The sequence below is a fragment of the Phyllostomus discolor genome, chromosome 3 (genome assembly GCF_004126475.2).
Source record: "Phyllostomus discolor isolate MPI-MPIP mPhyDis1 chromosome 3, mPhyDis1.pri.v3, whole genome shotgun sequence".
Taxonomy (NCBI): Eukaryota; Metazoa; Chordata; class Mammalia; order Chiroptera; family Phyllostomidae; genus Phyllostomus; species Phyllostomus discolor.
Window position 1 is genome coordinate 28,679,983 of NC_040905.2, and position 19,876 is coordinate 28,699,858.

The 19,876-nt window shown below is 40.8% G+C and overlaps 1 protein-coding gene across 4 annotated transcripts in view; it reads left to right on the forward strand.

Annotated features, from left to right (window-relative positions):
- Positions 1 to 19,876, forward strand: part of SEMA5A (semaphorin 5A) — a 439,222-nt gene that overhangs the window by 348,808 nt on the left and 70,538 nt on the right. For all 4 annotated transcript variants that reach the window (XM_028515073.2, XM_036020275.1, XM_036020274.1 and 1 more), the window contains one exon: positions 12,203 to 12,320. In XM_028515073.2, the coding sequence (XP_028370874.1) occupies positions 12,203 to 12,320 (118 nt within the window). The remainder of the gene's footprint in view (positions 1 to 12,202; positions 12,321 to 19,876) is intronic.

Below are 19,876 nucleotides of genomic sequence, written 5' to 3' on the forward strand. Positions count from 1 at the left end.
TGACCTGTCACTGTAGTATTTGAAGCCTCACTTTCTTATCTAACTTGCAAATTACTGTAGAATAAAATGGGATAATGTATAGATTGCAAAATTTGAAGCATTCGGTAGACCGTTCTTATGTAGAAGGAAGCTCTTATGTATAATGAAAATTATTATAATATCCCCTTCTGGGTGGTTCTAGAAAATGAAGTCTGTACTATGATGCCTCTTTTGGTAGTAGAGTGTTGAGAAATAACAGTAGGGACTTCCTAGCTAATAACAATGCTATTGCGAGCATTGATACCAAATGGTGGTAGTTGATATTACCAACTATCTTTATATAGCACTTTTTTTTCCTAACTTGAATCCATGGTTGATTAGATTTGTCTGAGTTGGTGTTCCTTGCAGGACTAATTTAGGGCAGGAATTATTCGGCCCAGTTGCTGATGGCTCAGTGGGAGACAGGGGGTTGGGGTCTTGCCAGCAGATATGTCATGCTTCAGAGTGCAGTTAGAAGGGCACCAGTCTTGCAACTCCATCCCAGTGAGCTCTGAGTTCCAATGGTGACTTCATTGGGTGCGTGACCCAGGTTAAGGTGCAGGAAGACACAGGCCTGTGCGGTATGTCCAGTTTTTCTGGTGCCAGAGTGGAGTTCACGGCTTGCAAAGAAGGAGGCCATTCATCCTTTCATGCTGCTTTCCTTCATTGGACCCGGGTGGCACGTGCTCAGCTCCCTGTAGATGAGGAAGCTAAATCCTGCATCAGCTCCAGGAAGCCAGGCCTCCACGTGCCCACTCTCGCCTCTTGTGAGACTGCACTTCAAGCCTGCTCATGAGTCCACGGGAGCCGGCTGCCACCAGGCACAGCGGCCAGGGAGCAGTTCACAGCACTCTCCGTCTGTCCAGGAAAATACGGTCACTTGTCTGTCCTCATCAGGCTCCTGTAGGGAGAAGATTTTTCAGTTACATCCAGAGCTGGGTCTCCCTGCTGTTTATGTGTCCACTCACTCAGAGAGAGCAGAGAGAGATTGTACCTTCACTGTAGCCTGATGGATTGTGGTCTCTGTGTGCCCACACTCAGTGGGGGGATAGTTTGTGTCTGACCCCTAACAGTTCTAGTGAAGAAAAGAAAATCTGAAGATTTTAACTCAAGAGTCTCTCTGGATTCTTTCTAGTATGTTTCTCTGCCATCCTTCTCCTAGTGAAAATTAGCTGGAGAAATGAATTGCTTTTTAAGAAAACAATATCTTTGTAACCAGAATTTTTTTGCATGAATGACGTGGAGAAAATGGTGGCGTTTCATTTATTTATTTTTTTTGACAAAAGCACTGTCAATTTTCCAGAAATATGCCTTAAAAAGTATACTAAATAGGAACAAAATAACAGTTGAGTAATAGATGGATACTGACTTATTTATTAAGTATACTTCTTGTAGTAGGATATAATTTTAGCTAATGCTAGAAACTCAACTTCATTATTGAATCTCAAAGTAGTTAAGAAATTGAGCTTAAGTGATCATATTCACGTTTTTCATTTTCAGGAATATCTGGCAATGCACATTATAGACAAATGCTTATAAATGATAGCAATCAATACAATTCCACAAGTTTCTTTTATATGGCACTGTGCTAGATTTCATCACTCTTTAATCATTTTATCACCTTCATCACATACCCCGAGAGTAAAGTCACACATCATCTCTATTTTTCAAAGGAAGAAATGGTGGCTTAGAACTTTGGTGTCCTACTCAAGGTCACATAGCTCTGGTGGCAGGAAACCCAGGTTCAGAGCTGGGACTTTCTGCTCCCAGGGCCGGGGCCTCACCTCTGGTTCTCTGTGCTGCCCCTGGCACGACAAGGACCTCTCGCTCAGCGGTCAGGTTTCAGAGGGGACCAGCTGCATGATGACAGCACTTTGCATTGGGTCACTCACTGAGAGCCTGAGCTAGTTAGTATCAGGACAAGCCAAACTCAGGTCTACTGATAACTAGTTATGGCTTTTTCCCAATAGTTTCTTCTTTATTTGCTAGACCCAGCAAACCAGAGGAGTTTTGCGCCCCCTGGCTATTCTAAAGCGAGTCTCCCAGTCTCTATTCTCCAGTTTTCCCACAGGTGCCCCTGGAGCCTCAGGGGAGGCCCAGCTCCGGCTTGGGCTGCTTGTCACGTGGGACAAGCAGCACGGCATTTTAACGTCATAAAGTTGTTTTCCTCAGAAAGTTATTTTGAAAGAACAATGTTTAAAAAATATATTGTAGTCAAATTTGATCAAAAAATAAGTAAAACTACGTTTTAATTTTAGCATTTTTTGCACAACCATTTAATTAATAGCGTGAGGACATTATGCAAAGAATTAATCTCGCTATCGGAGTGGGCAGTTACCTTCTGCAGTGTATAGTGTGGGAGAAACTCGTTCTTCTCTGTATATCTGGTTGTACTCTGGGGCTTATTTGCCTCATGTATATATTAGTTTCATAGGGTGAATTAACGTTCATTGAGCTTTGAGGTCCCTGGGGAATCGGGACAGGCCTGGATATGGTACAGCATATGACAGGAAGGTAGGTGAGCTGTTGTCAACCTGGGACCACCTGACGTGCAGTGGGTGCACATTCCGGGCTCCCCAATAGTGGCGTGAGGTCTTGAAAGTGGAAGACGATCTCCACAGGGGTGCACAGGAGAGAGCAGCCAAGAACAACCACTGTCTTCATTCCCGCTGATGTAAATAGCAGTGTAAACTCATAACCTTATACTTGCAGGAAAACAGACTCCGGCAGAGAACTGAGGGTCCCCATTTCATTGTTTCAGGCAGAAAACAATGGTCACAGGACTCAGGCTGTAATAGTCAAGTTGAAAAATCAGGCAGTTATTCCTCCCCCCGCCCCGGCCAACTCCATTACCCTCTCCTTTCCTTTTCCTCCTGGGAAATACCACAGCCGTCCAAGTGGCCTGACAGATTTCAGCTCTTGGGTGGTGATGGGAGGAGGGCTTTTGATAAAGACTTTTAAAGTCATTTTAAGGACTGTGCATTAATTAAATCAGTGGATCAGCACACTGCCTCTGTAAGGAATTAGAAAACATGCAGGCTTCCCAAGCTGCCTGACTTCTGTCGCAACTTCTCAGCCCTGTCCTGGTAGTGTGGAAGCAGCCACGGACCGTAGTGAATGGGCGTGGCTGTGTGTCAGCAAGGCTCCCAGATCCCAGACTCTTCAGGCCAAGGAATATAATATACTTTCAGACTCAGAGAGTTTATTGTTTTCATAGACAACAAAAGCAGGAGCAGAAAAGGTGTCTGCTACCCACGTCCCTTGTCCCACAGGATGACACCAACACAGAAGGGCCCAGATGACCATGCAGCAGGAGAACTAGGGCACCATGGCACAGAGCGGCCAGTCCACACTGCAGCTGAGGGGGATAGCCTGCAGCTTGATGAGAAACTACCTCATGACAGCCTCCCCGGAATGGAGGCAGGTGGGAGGGCAGTGGCCTTGTGCAGCTCCTCATCATCCTCCCACGTGCCATGCCCAGGGAGGATCACAGGGCGTTCTGCCAAAGCTTAGGCCTGCTGTGCTTGAGCCTTGCCCTGTGCGGTGCGTGACAAACCACCAGGGCAGAGTACTCCCCTGTGCGGTGTTTCAGTGAAACTTCACGTGGTGGGCTGTCACTTGCTGACTCCTAAATTAGAATATTGTTCTATATGCCTTTTGAAGGAATGAATGAACATTAAAACATTATGTGCACTGATTTATAAAGTTAGGTATTAAACTTAATAAATTATATACATTAACTCTATACATTAACCTTTTATGAATAACATGGTGTTTTTTTCCTTTGGATATATATATATTTAATACTTACATAAATTTTATATATTTTTTCATTTTTAAAATTACAGTTTACATTTAATATTATTCTGTAGTAGTTTCAGAAGTACAGTAAAGTGGTTAGATAGCCATGTCCTATGCAGAGTGGTCCCTCAGTACCTGGGTATTCTTTCTTTTTTATTTAACATTGACCACAGTTATGAGGTGAGATAAACCTGCCAGGCTGCAGAAAGAACATTTCATAGGGAAGGATGGAGGTGGACCAGAAAGAACGTCCACAGACTCTCCAGTCACAGAACAGAAACAAGACCTCTGAGTGCTGCGTGTGGGCAGGCTTGTCTCGGCCCGCAGGAACAGAGCTCGCTCCTGGTGGCTGGCCACTGCCTGTCTTCCCAGGCCCTGGGCAGCCTCCACGCGGTGCCTGGCCCCAGGCAGGCTCTTGAAACATTTATCAAATTCACAAATGGACACTCTGCCTCTTTCCTCTCTGCTGCTTTACTTAATAACCTAAAAAGAAACCCTAAGTTCTTGTGGAGCAGTAACACTCCCTTTACAGAAAAGTGTAGTGATAGAAAACGTTAGCTAAGGGACTGAAACCCTTGGGGCTTGGGTGTTCGTTTTGTTTTATTTATTTTTGCTTCATTTTGAAAACTAACTGTGGGGAGAAGAAAAACCAAAAACTGGAAGAATCATAGCCCGTGTAAAAAACAGAAGACATATGCCTTTTTAAATTTTGCTTTATGAAACTGTAGGGCAAAAAAATGAAACCATTAAGAAATTGACTTTGGCTCTCTTTGTGAGTGGGTATCTAGTCCTTCTCAATTTAGTCAACCTGTGCTAGTTATCATTTAGTTAAAGAAATTAACATCTCATTAGGAAAATTAGGATGGAAATTAAGACATTTATTGCTTGAAAGGGCAAAGTTTTAAAAGGTGGAGTTAATCACTTGGTGCCTTTATTGATTAAATATTCTCTAAAGGCAGCATCTGCCTGATGGGAGAAGTATAATGTGTGCAGAGAGAAACTGCAGGAGCCCCACGGTGTCCCCGGCAAGGAAACCTCGGCCATTCGGTTATGAATCCCAACAACATTCCAAAAGACCTTTTGACATGTACCCGTTTTACAAGCCATTCTCCCTTTGCTATTCACTTAATATTTTCCAAATCTCAATGTCCTGAGTTTTTGTTTTTGTTGGCTTTGGTGTGGTCACTAAAGACTGGATTTTCCTTAGTTAACTCATTCCTAGAATATTTATTGAACTTAATAGGTGCCAAGCACCAAGCCAGGCCCTAAGCGGAGAGTGATGGATGAGGCAGCCCTGACTCTGTCGTCTTCACGGGGCTCAGACTCTAATGAGAAATTTGGGCATAAATAAAATCTCCCAAATATCTATTATGGGTCTGAGCCAAAGGGCCCGGGAGTTACCTTAGACCTTACCCCCAAATTGATTTAGCATTACAGCTGATCTTGGCCAGAGTATTCTAGGACCTGATATCCTGCGCCTGACATCCCTGTGCAATTACTTTTTAAGTTATATCTGAATCACATCCAGTGTTCCAGTCCTGAATTCCCAATCAGTAAGTTGTGATAGACTTATTCACTGGCTTATTTGCTCAGTGGGTTATTCTGAAGCCATTAAATGATGACTATGAAGACATCTGTGTGACGTGATAGTAATTGGAAAGAGGAAGTCATTATGTGTGTGTCATCATTACAACTATTCAAAAAGTAGAAGGGAGGAAACAAAATATGTTCATCAGCATGCTAATTATAATTGTAAAGAGCACATTGTAACAAGGGGTCTGAGGTGGGCTTGGGCTGGGACCAAGGATCTTCCAGCAAAGTCACAAGTTAACACCCCCAGGTCCTGGACAGGGTGGAAAAGGAATGGCCAAAATGTGGAAAAGGTGGAAACTGACTAGTAGATTAAGAAACGGACATCAGACTGCTGTTCTGCAATGTTCAGGGAGAGATGTAAGTGTTGTGGGGCCCGAAGCTCACACCATTTGGGAGGGGTTCTCACTAAGGAAAAGAACATCAAATTATAAATATTAAATGACTAAGGCCAATGGCAGGGCCTTAAAAGGCCTCATGAACTAAAGAAGTAAAAACTTCAGGAAGTAAACCTCCTTTAGCTTCATTGTAAATCCACCTCTGGCAATAATACAGATATAGATAGATATTTTGATAGAAAATGAAAACAAAGAAAGATACGAGTGCCATCCTGTAGGGATACCATGGCTGCCCTGACTTCTGCACTGCCCACTCCGTTCCCCTGCAACCATGGTATGAGTACATATTTTTTTCTTTTCTTTTTTGGCCAAATATTTAAATGTAATCATGTTATAATTTATATTAATTAATTATACATAGTTGTTACAATGGGGAACATGTTTCTAAGAATAATAAGGTGTACTAAAAAGATTCCATAGGTCAAATTCAACAGTGTAAGCTTTTAGCTTTTCTTAGATGTGCATTAGGCAGCCAACAGTTTTGGGTTCAGCTTTGTGTTCAATTTCTTAAAAGAATAGAAATAATATATATAAGAGCAGTTTGTCTTTTTTTTCCTTGTGGTTTTTCCTTTGCAACTGATTGTTGCTATTTATCGGTGTAATTGCTTAATGATTTTTTCCTTTAATAAAAGGTAAGGTCTTTGGGTACAGTGGCTGTGTCTCTTCTGTTTTCCACAGTAAATGCACCACCTTCAAAGTCTAGTTCATTCATGGCAAGTGCTCTTCAGTATGAGCTGAATTAATGAACCACTGAAACACTTTTAATGTCCTGTGTTTAATGGATACATTTTGTTAACATGGCAAAAATTCTTAACATCAAAAATAAGCAGATATAATGACAATTGGTGTGACAAAAACAAGCCAGAGAAAGTTATCTGTACTTAGGCATCTGATATGTGAGGGGGTCATATTCAGTAATTAGCTCCAATTGTCCAAAAATATAGTGAAAAGATTTTAATGAATATACCTATTTTTCTATTACTCAAATTATCAGTAGCGTAACTACTAACTTTAACATGTAAAGGAAGAGTTTAGACCAGGGGTGTCAAACTCATTTTCACTGGGGGGAGCCACATCAGCCTCACAGTTACCTCCAAAGGGCCAAATGTAATTTCAACTCCTTAACAGTTTAGGAGTAGTTACATTTATACAGTCCTAAAATTATCTCTGCCCTTTGAAGGCAACCACAAGGCTGATGTGGCCCCTGGTGAAAATGAGTTTGACGCCCTTGGAACTTTAGATGAATATTAATGTCAATATCCTGCAAAATGCAAAAAGGCGAGTAGTTTATTCTTGTTCTAGAATTAAAGCCTGACTCTAAATACACATTTAGCTCCTACAACATGCTCTCAATAAATGTGTTTTGAAATTAATCCCTCAGATTCTGATTGACATGCTTTCTGGATTTACATAATTTCAAAGACTAGGACACTATGTTAACTGAGAATAATCTAAAGTTACTCACAAAATAAGGAAATTAAAAAGATTCATCCTATAAAGAAAACATTTCAAAGTGGAATAAAGAAAAGCCACTTTTGTGACGGTTAAGAGTAAGTCTGATTTTCTACATGGTCTCTTTCAAAGACCCACTTTCCAAAGTATATATTATGATGACTCATTTTCTTAAAGTATAGTTAAGAATAAAAGAAGGGCTCATGAGAATTTCACCCATGGTATTAAATATTTTAAGTGAGGAAAGCATGTATAAATGGTATTTTTAATGGATGGGCATTTGTGTTTGTAGAGAAGTTTTAATATTTTACAGGATAAGTGGAATGTTAAGAGCACACAGAACTGGCAGCATTATGGGAAGAAAGTGATGGTTATGCAACAGCTTTTCACTTAAAACAGCTTAAAGTATTCCACGTAACCCTGTGGTGTGCTTCATTTTTCCATGTAGCTTTACAAGGGGAAGATTGGGGCAAAGGTAGGGAATTGAAGGAACTTTTCACCTTTTCATCATTTTAATTTTGTCTAATTTAGTAAGAAACATGTTAGGTCCTGGTTGGTATGGTTCAGTGGACTGAAGGCCAGCCTGAGAACCAAAGGGTCACCGGTTTGATTCCCAGTCCAGGCACATGCCTGGGTTGCAGGCCAGGTCCCCAGTAGGGGAGAGGCAACAACACATTGGTGTTTCTCTCCCTCTCTTTCTTCCTCCCTTGCCCTCTCTAAAAATAAATAAAATCTTTAAGAAAATAAAAAAGAAACATGTCAAAGAATTTTTTAATTTAATAAGAAACATAAGGAATTCAGGCTTTTTGAACAATTTCTGTAGGTGTAGCTTTACCCTGTTGCTCACCAACATGAAAATGGTTCGGGCACTGGAGTTTCCATGTGTGATACACACCATGCTTTCTGTCAGCCAGGCCGTCAGGAAGACTAGGACACTGGGGTCAGATCCCGCTGTCACCGCCTGGAGAGGTCGTAGCAGGAGGCAGAAGGGTTCTTCCTCCCCACCCCCCCCACCCCCCCACCCCTACTTTGCCCAGGTTTGTCTTAGAGGTTGCACTGCAGTCGAGGTAAATTCCCTCTGGGTATTTTCCTACAGAACAACACGTGCACAGGCAGAGTTACATGGGGGAATTTGTTGTCCTGGGGCCTGATTCCATTATATGAAATGATCTTATTTCATAGATACAAAATGTGCAATTTCCTTGGTCTTATGCAGTCATTGGTCCTCATCTTTCCTATCCCCTGCAAAAAAAGAAAAAGAAAAAAGAAGAAGATGTTATTAAATCAATAATTATGTGTCTTAAAAATTGTGAGTTCTTAAAATTGACAAATTTGGGCTTTGTTTTATAAATAGTATTTATATAGTATTTATACTATAAATACAGGTGAAATTTTACTAATGGAACTGATTATTAAAATATATTTTTATTTAAGAGTAAATTATTAGAAATTGTATTCCAAACCTTAAAAAGACGAGATTTTTAAAAACCAGTGCACTCACACTGTGATGTAAATTTGTGTTTGAAAAGATGCTGCCTGAATTTAATAGAAAACAGAGAAAGATACCCTACACAGCTCCCTTGCTCTTACTTCGGAGCTGTGAATCTGCTTTTGTTGGTTTGAAGCTTGAATGATTTAGATTTAAAATATGCTTTTGTTTATTTTTTAATTTTTTGGAGGGAAGGAAGGAAAGTTACTAAAATATATCTCAAATGGATCAAAGATATGGGGGTAACGCTGGCCAGTGTGGCTCAGTTGGTTGAGCATCACCTGTAAAATGAAGGGCTATGGGTTCGATTCCCAGTCAGGGCACTTGCCTAGGTTACAAGTTCACTCCAGGTCAGCTTGCATATAAGAGGCAGCTGATTGCTGTTTCTCTCTCACATTGATGTTTGTCTTCCTCTCTCTCTCCCTCCCTTCCCTTGCCTCTAAACGCAATAAGCATATGTTTAGGTGAGGATAAAAATATTAAAAATAAAAGATACAGAGGCAAATGAAATGATTCAACAGAAGAATCAGAAGAAATCTGAGGGTAAACGTTTTTATGATTTTTTAACAGTAGAAGCTCCTAAATATGGTACAAAATCCAGGTTCTATGAAGGAAAAGATTCAAAAAATTTACTGCATAAAATTTTAAACCATGTGTATCTCAAAAAAAAAACATTTAGCGACAAATGGAAAACATAGTAGAAACGTTATTGACAGAGTATAATTTTTGTAACATAGGCATTTTGGCTGCCAATGTCTTCACACAAAAGACTGAAGCCGACGACCCAGTTAAAAAGACACGAGTGCAGGAATGGGCTGTAAGCAGGTGTCTACACAAACAGAAATACGGATGATCAACAACTGCACACGCCTACTCTAAATCTTCATCTCACAACCAAATAAAACAGATGACTAGATTGGATTTTCATCAGTCAGAAAGAACTAAGTTATTTTTTTAAAGGCCAGATCTAACATGAAACAGGGAGAGGGAAGAGAGGCACCTGTCATACAAAATGATTAAAACCCATATATTTTAATTCATCATGGAGGTTTGTCATGTAGAAAATATGTACAAAAATGTACATTTCAGCCTTGCTTTCAAGGATTTAAATAAATGTTGGTTTCTCAAGGTAACAGAATACTATAGACATGTTAAAGGGAATAAGGTAGAGCTGTATTTACTGAAGGAAATCGTGTTATGATATATAATTATGTGTAAAGAAGTAAAACATGAGGCTGTGTTACACAGTCCATTTTGCACGTGTATATGTGTTTTCAGATAGTGTGTATATATATGTGTGTGTGTGTATATATATTATGTGTACAGACATACATATAATATGTAGTACAGGTGTATGTCCACACACACACACACACACACACACACACTTATTTGTATAAAGACACTATCTCCCAAATATAGGTGTGAATAGTGCCTACTTCTGGTGAGGGAAGGCTTTTACTTTGCCCTTTATGCTGGTTTTGTTTGGTTTCGTTGCATGAAAGTGTTAATAATGTATGTGGGTTAAAGTCGTCAAACAAGGGGCCGTTGGCTGCAGTGGCTCCAGTGCCTCGGCAGCCTGTGTAAGCAACCCGATGCCCAAGCCAGGGTCAATGTGCCAGAAGCTGACAGGATGACACTCGAGAACACCAATCACACACAGCCAGCCAGGCGCTCCCAGATAAGGCGACCGCTTACACTGGAGCCCATCACACAGTTTCCTTGCTTGCTTCCATGTTTTCTCTGTAAAAGCCTCTCCCCCAGCTCCTGACTCTGGAGCCTGCTAACCACCTTCAGTCTGATGCTGCTCGATTAGAATTCCTGTTTGCTAAAATAAACTCTTAAGAATGTTAATGTGCCTTAGTGTACCTTTTAGCATGTGCCCGGTCACTTACCAAAAAGTTCTATTGAGGTGATAGGGACAGATCATCGGTTCACAGCTCTTCCCACCTCCGCTTAGTCCTGCTGTGAGAAGCCCCGATTCTAACCATTTCTGTTTGAACTTTTTAGATGGTTAATAGTTAATGCAGAGTGAGTGAAATAATAATTTATACCTCTGTTGCTTGATTTACTGTCTTTAGATGTCTCTTCCCCAGCTTAGGGACTTCACCTTTCTCTGCTTCAGTTTCTTCACTTTAAAGTGGGAATAAATGTAGTAACTAATTGAGATACTATATTTATAAGATTCAGTGAGTTTTAAATGAATGAATAGAGGTGAGGTTCTTATACCAGTGCTTTATATGTGGTTAGCATGTTTGGTATGCTAATTAGTCTTATTCCATATCATTAATAGTAATCAGATTATTATTCATACTACCTCACTGGCCCTATGTTTGACTAATCGACAACTGTAACTTATCCTCCCTTCTAACTGCAGAGACAGCAGACTCCATACTAATGGAGTCTTTCCTCACATCCTGCCTTTCCTCACATCCATTTCCTGCACATCTGACTTCCTGGCCCCCTCAGAGAGAGAATGCCTGGGTGTCTAATGCCCTGTTTTCCTGCGGAGTGGTCTTCTGTATAATTTTGGCTCTATGACTGTTATCTCTGTCTACTTGCTCCATCCTCTCCTCTGCCTTGTATTTTATTTAGAACATGGGGGCCAAAACCCTAACTGATAATGCCCAGGTTGTATGTTAGCTCCTTCAACGACACAGAGCTAAAATAAAATATCCACTATCTACAATACTGCTGAGTAATATGTGGAATATTGTAGACAGCTATATTAAACTACTATTAAATTCAAAACTTTAATACATTTTTAAGCTATGGTACTGAGAAGAAAGACCTGTTTTATTAAATTTGAACTTACCATGTTGCATGGTTTTGGGTATATTTGCTTGTCCTTGGGCCAATTTCATAAATTTTGTGTCTTTGTTTTCTTTGTTGTTTCATCAGTGCCTCCCTCATGACAGTTTTTAGGTGTCCAAATGATACAATAACTTGATATACCACAGTAGGTGTTCCACAAATAATAACTGTTGATGGTAGTTATGATGATATCAATGGTGGTAATGATGATTATGGTAATGATAAAAAAGTGTTAATAATACCTCTCTATAAATGTTGTTTGTGTCTAAATGAGATAATTTGACACATCACAGTAGGTTTTCAACAAATAATACTGGTGGTGATGGTGGTGGTGGTGGTGATAAAAACAAGTCGTATTTTTGACCATTGCAAAATTCCAACATTAACTCTGTTGATGACACCAAAAGGTTCATGTTGACACCTTAGTCACTTAGTTGTCTGTTCTCTAGCTTAAGAAAAAAATAGGTATTGCAATGAAAATTAGTTATTTAATTTTAATTGGATACTTCCAGGTGTGTGCAGATGGAAACTTTGTTTTTCATAATCACTTCTCATGTTAAGTCGTGAGGGCCAGGCATGCCTCGTTTTGCATCTTAGTGCAGTTCAGCGGCCTCCTATTGACCCTCGTGTGTGTTTCCAGTGCCTGCATCGGGGCCCAGGACCCTTACTGTGGCTGGGACGCAGTGACGAAGAAATGCACCAGCCTGGAGGAGAGCCTGAGCATGACTCAGTGGGAGCAGACCATCGCCGCCTGTCCTGTAAGTGTCCGAGTTCTCGGTCCTCTGCACACGCTGTCCACAGTAACCCGCTGTGCTTTCGTCCTAAGCAGCACTTGAATGACATCCACACATTTTTATCTTAGAACCTTTTCAGCACACCCAGTCTGTGCTCTCTTAACTTACTCAGCTCTTAGCTTGCACAAGAGCCAGACAGGATACTGGCAGAAGCTTTTTGTCTGTTTTGAAGAGAAGTGTCTTATGAGAAAACAGTACTGGCTTCAAAATGGGGTGCAATATCTCTGTTTTATACTTGGATTTTTATCTCCAGCATTTGTTGTGAACTATTGTACCCTTTGTAGCATTAATAAACAGTTCCCCCCACACCCATCAATTTCCTTTTGGAGCTATAGTTCCTGGAGCCCATATAAGTAGACCTTTTAAATGAATGAACTAAAGGATATTACCATTGAATCCCATGTGGGACAGTCTCGTAGATTGTGCTCAGAGTCACAGCAGAGTCTGGGAGAAACAGTCTAATATACATTCCCACAGTAAATTCTGCAGAATGAAGAGAAGCTTACTTGCATTTGGGTAAGAATCTGAATCCAAGAGAACAGATTCTACATTTTCTTTTGCCAACTTATTTGTTTGCATACTCACTCTGGGAACCAGCTGATTTTTTTTCCTTTGTCTTTTGAACCTGTAATTAAAAAAATCTCACTGTCTTTTTTTCCTCAGAGAATATGATCAAAAGCTATTAGCTTCCACACATTTGCAAATTTATTAAGTTACTCTGCTGTCACATAACTGCTAATCTCTGTGACTGTCAATTCCGGCATTGCTCTGCAAGACAGGGCTGAGCAGGGAAGTGACATATTCCATGATTTGAAATCCGTGCTGTGTCTTCAGTACAGAACTGCCTGAGGCATGTGAACTGTGGGTCTGCTTCCTATCAAGGAGCCTGCTAATTCTATTATCTAAACCCATGTCCATGAAGACATCCTTCCATTTGTAAGTGGGAAAATCAGGCAGTTACATGATGGAGGCCAGGGCTATTAACACCATTGTCCTTCCCCAAATGTTGGCATGAGATCAAGGACTTTCAGTGCAATGCAGAATTCATAGCCTCTTCTAGGCTCCAAACAAATCTTTGCATGGGGGTTAGCTGCTAGTCCTTTGGGTTATTGCTTCAGATCTCTGATTTTAAGAGCAAACTTTTCTGCAGCATCTGTTGAACTTGATTTAAAAAATGCCAGTGTTTTAAGTTCCTTTTCATTTCTGACCAATACTCAACAAGCACAACAGTGTTCACCTTCCATTCCTGCACCCAGAGAAAACAACATTCAACCTCTGAAATGCGGCTCTAATGCACAGACATGCACTTCAGAAGAATCAGCACACCTTCTTTTAGATATTTGACCTTAAAATTTTAATGGTAAAAAGAGAAAATGGATATAATAGCAGTTCTTTTTAAGCAGTGAGGCCGTGGGTCTAGGACCCATGGTAGTTTTATTGGATATCTGAGACATGCTTACTTAAGTAATGGAAAATACACATGCCGTCACTTGGTTTATAACAAATCTGTGTCTTGTATATTTCTACAGTCCCAAAGTGGAGATGGTCCAATATTTAAGGAGGGATCAGAGGGTTGTCACTGAAGTTGTCACTGCTGCTCAGAGGAACATTTCTCTTGTAAACCCAGGGAGGTCAGAGGGCCGTGTGAATCCGCCCCGGGGCTGAGGCTGCCCTGCCACCTTCTCTGCTTTAAAATTGTAGCTGAGTTGTGATTTCTGACTCGCTGTCTGGAAAACACATAATAAGGTCCTTTTCTTTTTCAAGATGATTTCCTTGTACAAAACCATGTCTATCCTCTCACCCTATGTAATGTGTCACATATCAAGATGCACTTTTAGAAAGTTAACAATATGGAAAGCACGCAACAACAGAGAATAAATTATGTCACTTTGAACAACACTCAGGAAACAAAACAATCTAGTTTTCTCATATGCAGGCTACCCTGTAGAAAATGGGAAGTTTCATGTAACTCAACTGCTATTTTAATGATATATCCTTTTCTAACAATCTATTTCTTAGAAAAAAATGAACTAGGTGAAAATTATTAGCATTTATATAGAGCAGTCTTAACTTAGGAAGGTATTTTTAAAGGCTATTAAAATTTTGATTTGCTTCTATGTTATTTTTCATTTTTGACTGAATGAAAGAAAGGCTTAATTTTATTGGCTAAATCTACCATATTTCATCTTTCCTAATATGCTACTGGTTGTGAAGTATACTCCTGTTTTATAAGGAAAAAATGCTTTCATGGAATGCAAGATGCTAGCTGATTTCAGAGATGTTAAAAATACATAAAATCTTATTATCAGCAAAATACATTTTTTATCTACATATCTTTAGCCAAAAGAAAGTAAGCTTTATAAGCTGAGGGATTTTTAAATGAGACCAGCACAGCTTATATCTAGTATAAAAGCCCAAGTTGAAAAATGAAAGGAGGTGCTGTTTCATGGAGTTCAATTAGGTTAGAGGGATGCTGAATGTGCTGAGACTGATACGGGACCCTCTTGTGGGAACCTACCTTGGAAATCTTCACAAACCTTGGACAAAGGGTGTAGCACAGCCGAGTCCCCCAGAGTTAGTTTTCCAGTCAAACCTCATGCAGGAGCCACCATTTGCTGTTTAGATCCTGTGTTTTCCAGAGAGTTCCAGTTGCCCATGGGACCCCGAGCATCTTCCCAGGGACTTAGCAACTTAAGACCTATTTTCCACTGAAAGGTTAAGACTATTAAAAATGTTTATGGATTTCTGTTGTCCAGGAGACAGGGCAGTAGTGGACTGACTATTGATTAAAGTTCTGTTTGCTTATGTAAATGTAATTGAAAACATTGTTCTCAGTTTAACAGATTTGGAAGTGCATGAGCAAGATGTAAATCAAAATATCTAGTGGATTTGAAAAATATATATATATGTCCTGCATAACTTGTAGAGTTGCTGAACAAGGATAGCATAGTATGAAGAATCTACCTGGGTTTTATGCATGAATACAGGCTGCATCCTTTGTGGGCATGTGGTTACCAGCATATCATATCATATCATATCATATCATATGATGAGCTCCTGTTCCCATATATATCGTGCCATAACTAGCAAAATATGTAGACCAAGTAAGTCTCAAAATTTTAGGATGCTTCTCAAGCTATGGCGGATAATTAGCATCTTTAAAGTGAAAGAGGACTTCCTGTGGCAATGATGGAACCCAAAGCCCTCCCTGTAGATGGCAGCCCCATAGACCAGAGTCTAAACAGTTTATGCAGGTTCTCCAACTACATTGGGCAGGAAGTCAGGATTTAGACCCAGTACTTCTGATGTATGAGGCATTGCCGTTCACATGTGTTAGCATCTCCCCAAGGCAGAGGCCTGTCAGGGGTCCCAGTTGTGATCCAGGGGTAACCCTGCATATTATGCACAGATAGCAGGTGAGATATTATTTCAAAATTTTGTAGTGAAATTTACTATGTATTTTTTTTTCATTGACCCCACAAGATGTTTCCTGTTGCGCTTGCATGAGATAATTGACAAATGGGGATGAGATTCTGGGATAATCATGGCATTCAGTGAGCATTTGCAGCGCATCAGTTCTCAGACTTAATATTTTATATACATTATCTTAAATAACAAGAGTTAGGTAAGGCTTGAAAAAATCTACTTTAATAGAAGGAAATAAGAACAAAGGTCAATTGTGTCTACACTATGTACTCAGGGCCATGTTAGGCAGTTTTTAATGGATTGTGTCATTTAATGCTAAGGGGGACCCTCAAAGATGGACATCATTGCTTCCATTTTATAGGGAAAAGAACTAGGACTCAGAGGCAATAAAATAACGACTGCCTCGATTCACCCATCTTATCAGAGGCCACAGAGAACTCCAGCTTAGTTCCCTTCAAAGGTGCTGTGTTTCCTTTGTGTAATTCATTTAAGGACATAAACTTAGGCATGATACTAGGATGATACAAGACAAGCCTTTCAAGGAGCATGTTAATACTCATTTTGTTACTATCTCTGACAAGAAATATGTGAAACTTTGAAAATACGGGAAGATCTTTTAACTTCTCAAAAAACGTCTGAACAGAAAATACGAGATTTTAATGTAGATACAAGAAAATGATTGCTGGAGTACAGTAAAAACCTGAAGATACGCTCCAGGAGCCTCATACACATCAAAGGCATCTCCGTCCTGGGTCAGTTGGGAATTAGTTTAATTGACCATGAATGTATTAAAATGGGATTATGGATTTTGCTTTTAACAAAACTTTCATCTTCCTTAGTTAGCTCTTGGACATGTGTTATTTCCTAGGTGAGGGGAACTTTGCTGTTACAGAACTGGGGGTAAAAGTACGTGAAGCTGATTTCCATGAGACTCTCACTAAAAAATGATCTAGCACCCACATTACATAATGAATTGGCTGAGATCGGTCTCTGGACTCCACTTGTGGAGAATGATCTTGGGTCATTTAAAACCAGTACAACTTAGAGTGAGGTGAACCTCATCTGAGTTTCAGTTTTCCTCTCTGTAAAACAGGGTGTATTATAATAGGGATGTTGGTAAAATTCAAGGAGTTAATATGTACACATCACTCAGCACAGTGGATGGCATACACTGAACTATCTACATATATACATGGTATGTGTTTTACTGTGACTTAATATTTAATGATATAAAGGACATACCCCAGATAGAACATCACTTGGCAGAAACCCAGAAGATAGCACAACTACAGAGAATCTATTCTAGATAGCTTTATTTCTGATGTCTGTTTAGGAAAGCTAAGAAAATATAAAAATGCCTACTCATACGGAGAAGTAATGCAGCAGAACCTACCCCATTATTCACGGATCTACACTATTTCCAAGGCAGATTCTCATACTACTATACTCATGATCAAAACAAGCCTATGGTTAGATGCAATGCAGACAGCCCTCCTGCTTTTCTGAATATTGCAAGCTCTTCCTGCTTCAAATGCAACAGAACCAACAGCAATGTGTCTGAATTGAAATTATTGCCCCTCAAAGTAGGCAGTTACCCTACCCATGGCTGAAAAATAAAGCCCACATTCTCATCCTGCAGAAATATAACACTCTGTCCTCTCATTAATGATTTGCTGAGTGCATTTCCTTTCCAGTGTTGTTATTGCTCTAACTATTCTATTTTTTCTACCTCATTTCTCTTCATTCCTTCGTGAACTGTCACTTATTTTAAATTCTTCCTCCCTTTTCATCTGTCACTCATTTGTGAGCCCATTTTTACCCATCCTTATATTTGGGAGGAAAACATTGATATCATCCCTTTCTTTGCCTAAGACCGTGTTATCTTACACCAGTGCTCAAAGTGTGTGTGGTGGGGGAGTGTCTAATACAATGGTCCTTAACTGGATGTGCCCCAGGGACATTTAGCAATACCTGGAGAACTGTTCGTTGTCAGATCCTGGGGCACCTAGAGGGTGGAGGCCAGGGATGTCAGTAACTGTTCCACAATGGACAGGACAGCCTCCTCAACAAAGAACTACCCCACCCAAATGTCAACAGTGCTGAGGTGGAGAAACCCTGGTATTGTGGTAAGGAAAAGGCAGGCCATTTCCAAGTACATTTTCCAAATAGCCAGATGTGCAGTCTTTAGCAATTTTGTAACTGTTTTCTTAAATCTTAGTTTGCATTTTCTGGAGTAATAGTATATAAAGATTTTGTCCAATAGGACAGCATTTCCTTAAAAGAAATTGAATTCCCTGTGATTGGGGCCTTAAAAATGACTCTTTTCATCCTGTGATGGGGAGAGAACAGTTTCAGGGCTGATTCTGTTGGGTTTTGGGAGGCACGGGGAGAACAGGGCTCTTATTCCCAGAGCCTCCTCCTCTTGCCTTAACCCCTGCCCCCCCGCCCCCCAGCTGGGACATGAAACATCACGTCCTCACATAACTGAATCCAAGGCAGGAAGGATGGGAAGGAACAGAGAGTGGTTTTCTCTTATCTGGAGGAAAAGAATTTCTAGAAGGCTTTTGCTTTCTTCTTGTCTCATTTTCCAGGATCAGGCCACATGTTCATCTTAGATCCAGCACTGGCCCAGTGAGTGGGGTTGCCATGTTGCCAGTGGGTGTCAACCCCCCAGCCTGGGGCATGTCCTTGTCAAGGGCACGGCGTGATGCCTCTTCTCCCATGGGGAGTGACAAGGAATAATTCCCCTGATGAGTGCAAAGCCCCTTCATTCAAAGTATCACCTTCATAAAAACCCTCCAGCCTGGCTGGGATTCTTGCCATAGGCTCTTTGGGCTGCAGAAACGGAGATTCTCAGGTCCCCTGCAGAATAGGGGATTGGGTGTAAGGGCCCACGTGGATTGGAATGGCAACTTCAATGTTGCCAGGAACCAGACAGAAACTGGCTCCTTCTCCCCACGCCTCCCTGTCTGTCTCTCTTTCTCTCTCCCTTCTGGCCTTTCTACTTGGACCTTCCCTGTTTTCATGTGTTTCTATCACAGTATTGACACATTCAGCTGGAACAGAGGCTGGCTCCTGACTTTGCAGTTCCCTTTCCACACGTCGCTGACTTATTTTTTCAGTTTGCCAATTCCTGAGTATGTTCCCATCATAAAATGTCCTCTTGGAAAGTTCCAAATGATTTGTTTCTGTCTTCCTTCCCTTGTCACTATATTACATTACCTCCTGGCCTCACGAGTCCTCATTTTCCTGTGTTCAGACTTCGCCTGACTTCTTCCAGCTAAAGAGATCCTAACAGTCTCTGTGCCCATTTCTTTTGTATTTTGTGGAGGAAATGGAGGCCTTTTGACCCCAATGCTATAAACTGTCTCCAAATAACCTGACATTTCAAAAGTTCCCGTCGATATCTGGAGGACCCCTAAACCTTCAACATCCCCGACCCCCGTGACCCCTCACACCACTCCCACTTCCGTTCCTGATGCCTTCACTCTGTCCTCTTCCAAGTTGTATGGCCTGAGGCTTTGTCTCCTGCCAGGATCATCCTCCATGCACTTGACTTCAGACTTAGCCCTTCATCTCTGGGACCTCAGCTCTGCCAAAAAGCCTTGTTAATTTGTGCCTTGTAACTTCTGCACCACCCTTTTCTCGTCACTCCAGTAGCATTCTAGAGGCTTCTGGGCTCCTTCCAGCCTGGGCTGGGATCTGGTCCACAGCAAAGCAGGCCTGTAGAAGAGGAGGAACTTTTGTTATGTAAAAGTTTAGGATTAACACGATGTGTTAATATACATAGATATTGGTATTCTAAGTAAATGTACTATTTTGGTTGTTTTCTCATGTTGTTTTGCTTTAAAAAATCATTTACTTTTAAGCTCTTTAGGTTTTGCACTATTTTCAGTGAGGTTGTATGGGTGTGTGTGTGTGTGTGTGTGTGTGTGTGTGTGGTATTAGGAGGGACAGCCACCTGCCCATACAAAGTACACTGAGCAGCCCCATGGCACCCACGTGACACAGTCCAGTCCCACGCTCTGAAATCCATTCTGCCCATTGCTCATCTGTCTTCCCATAACTAGCTCAGCAGGGAAATCCTCATATAT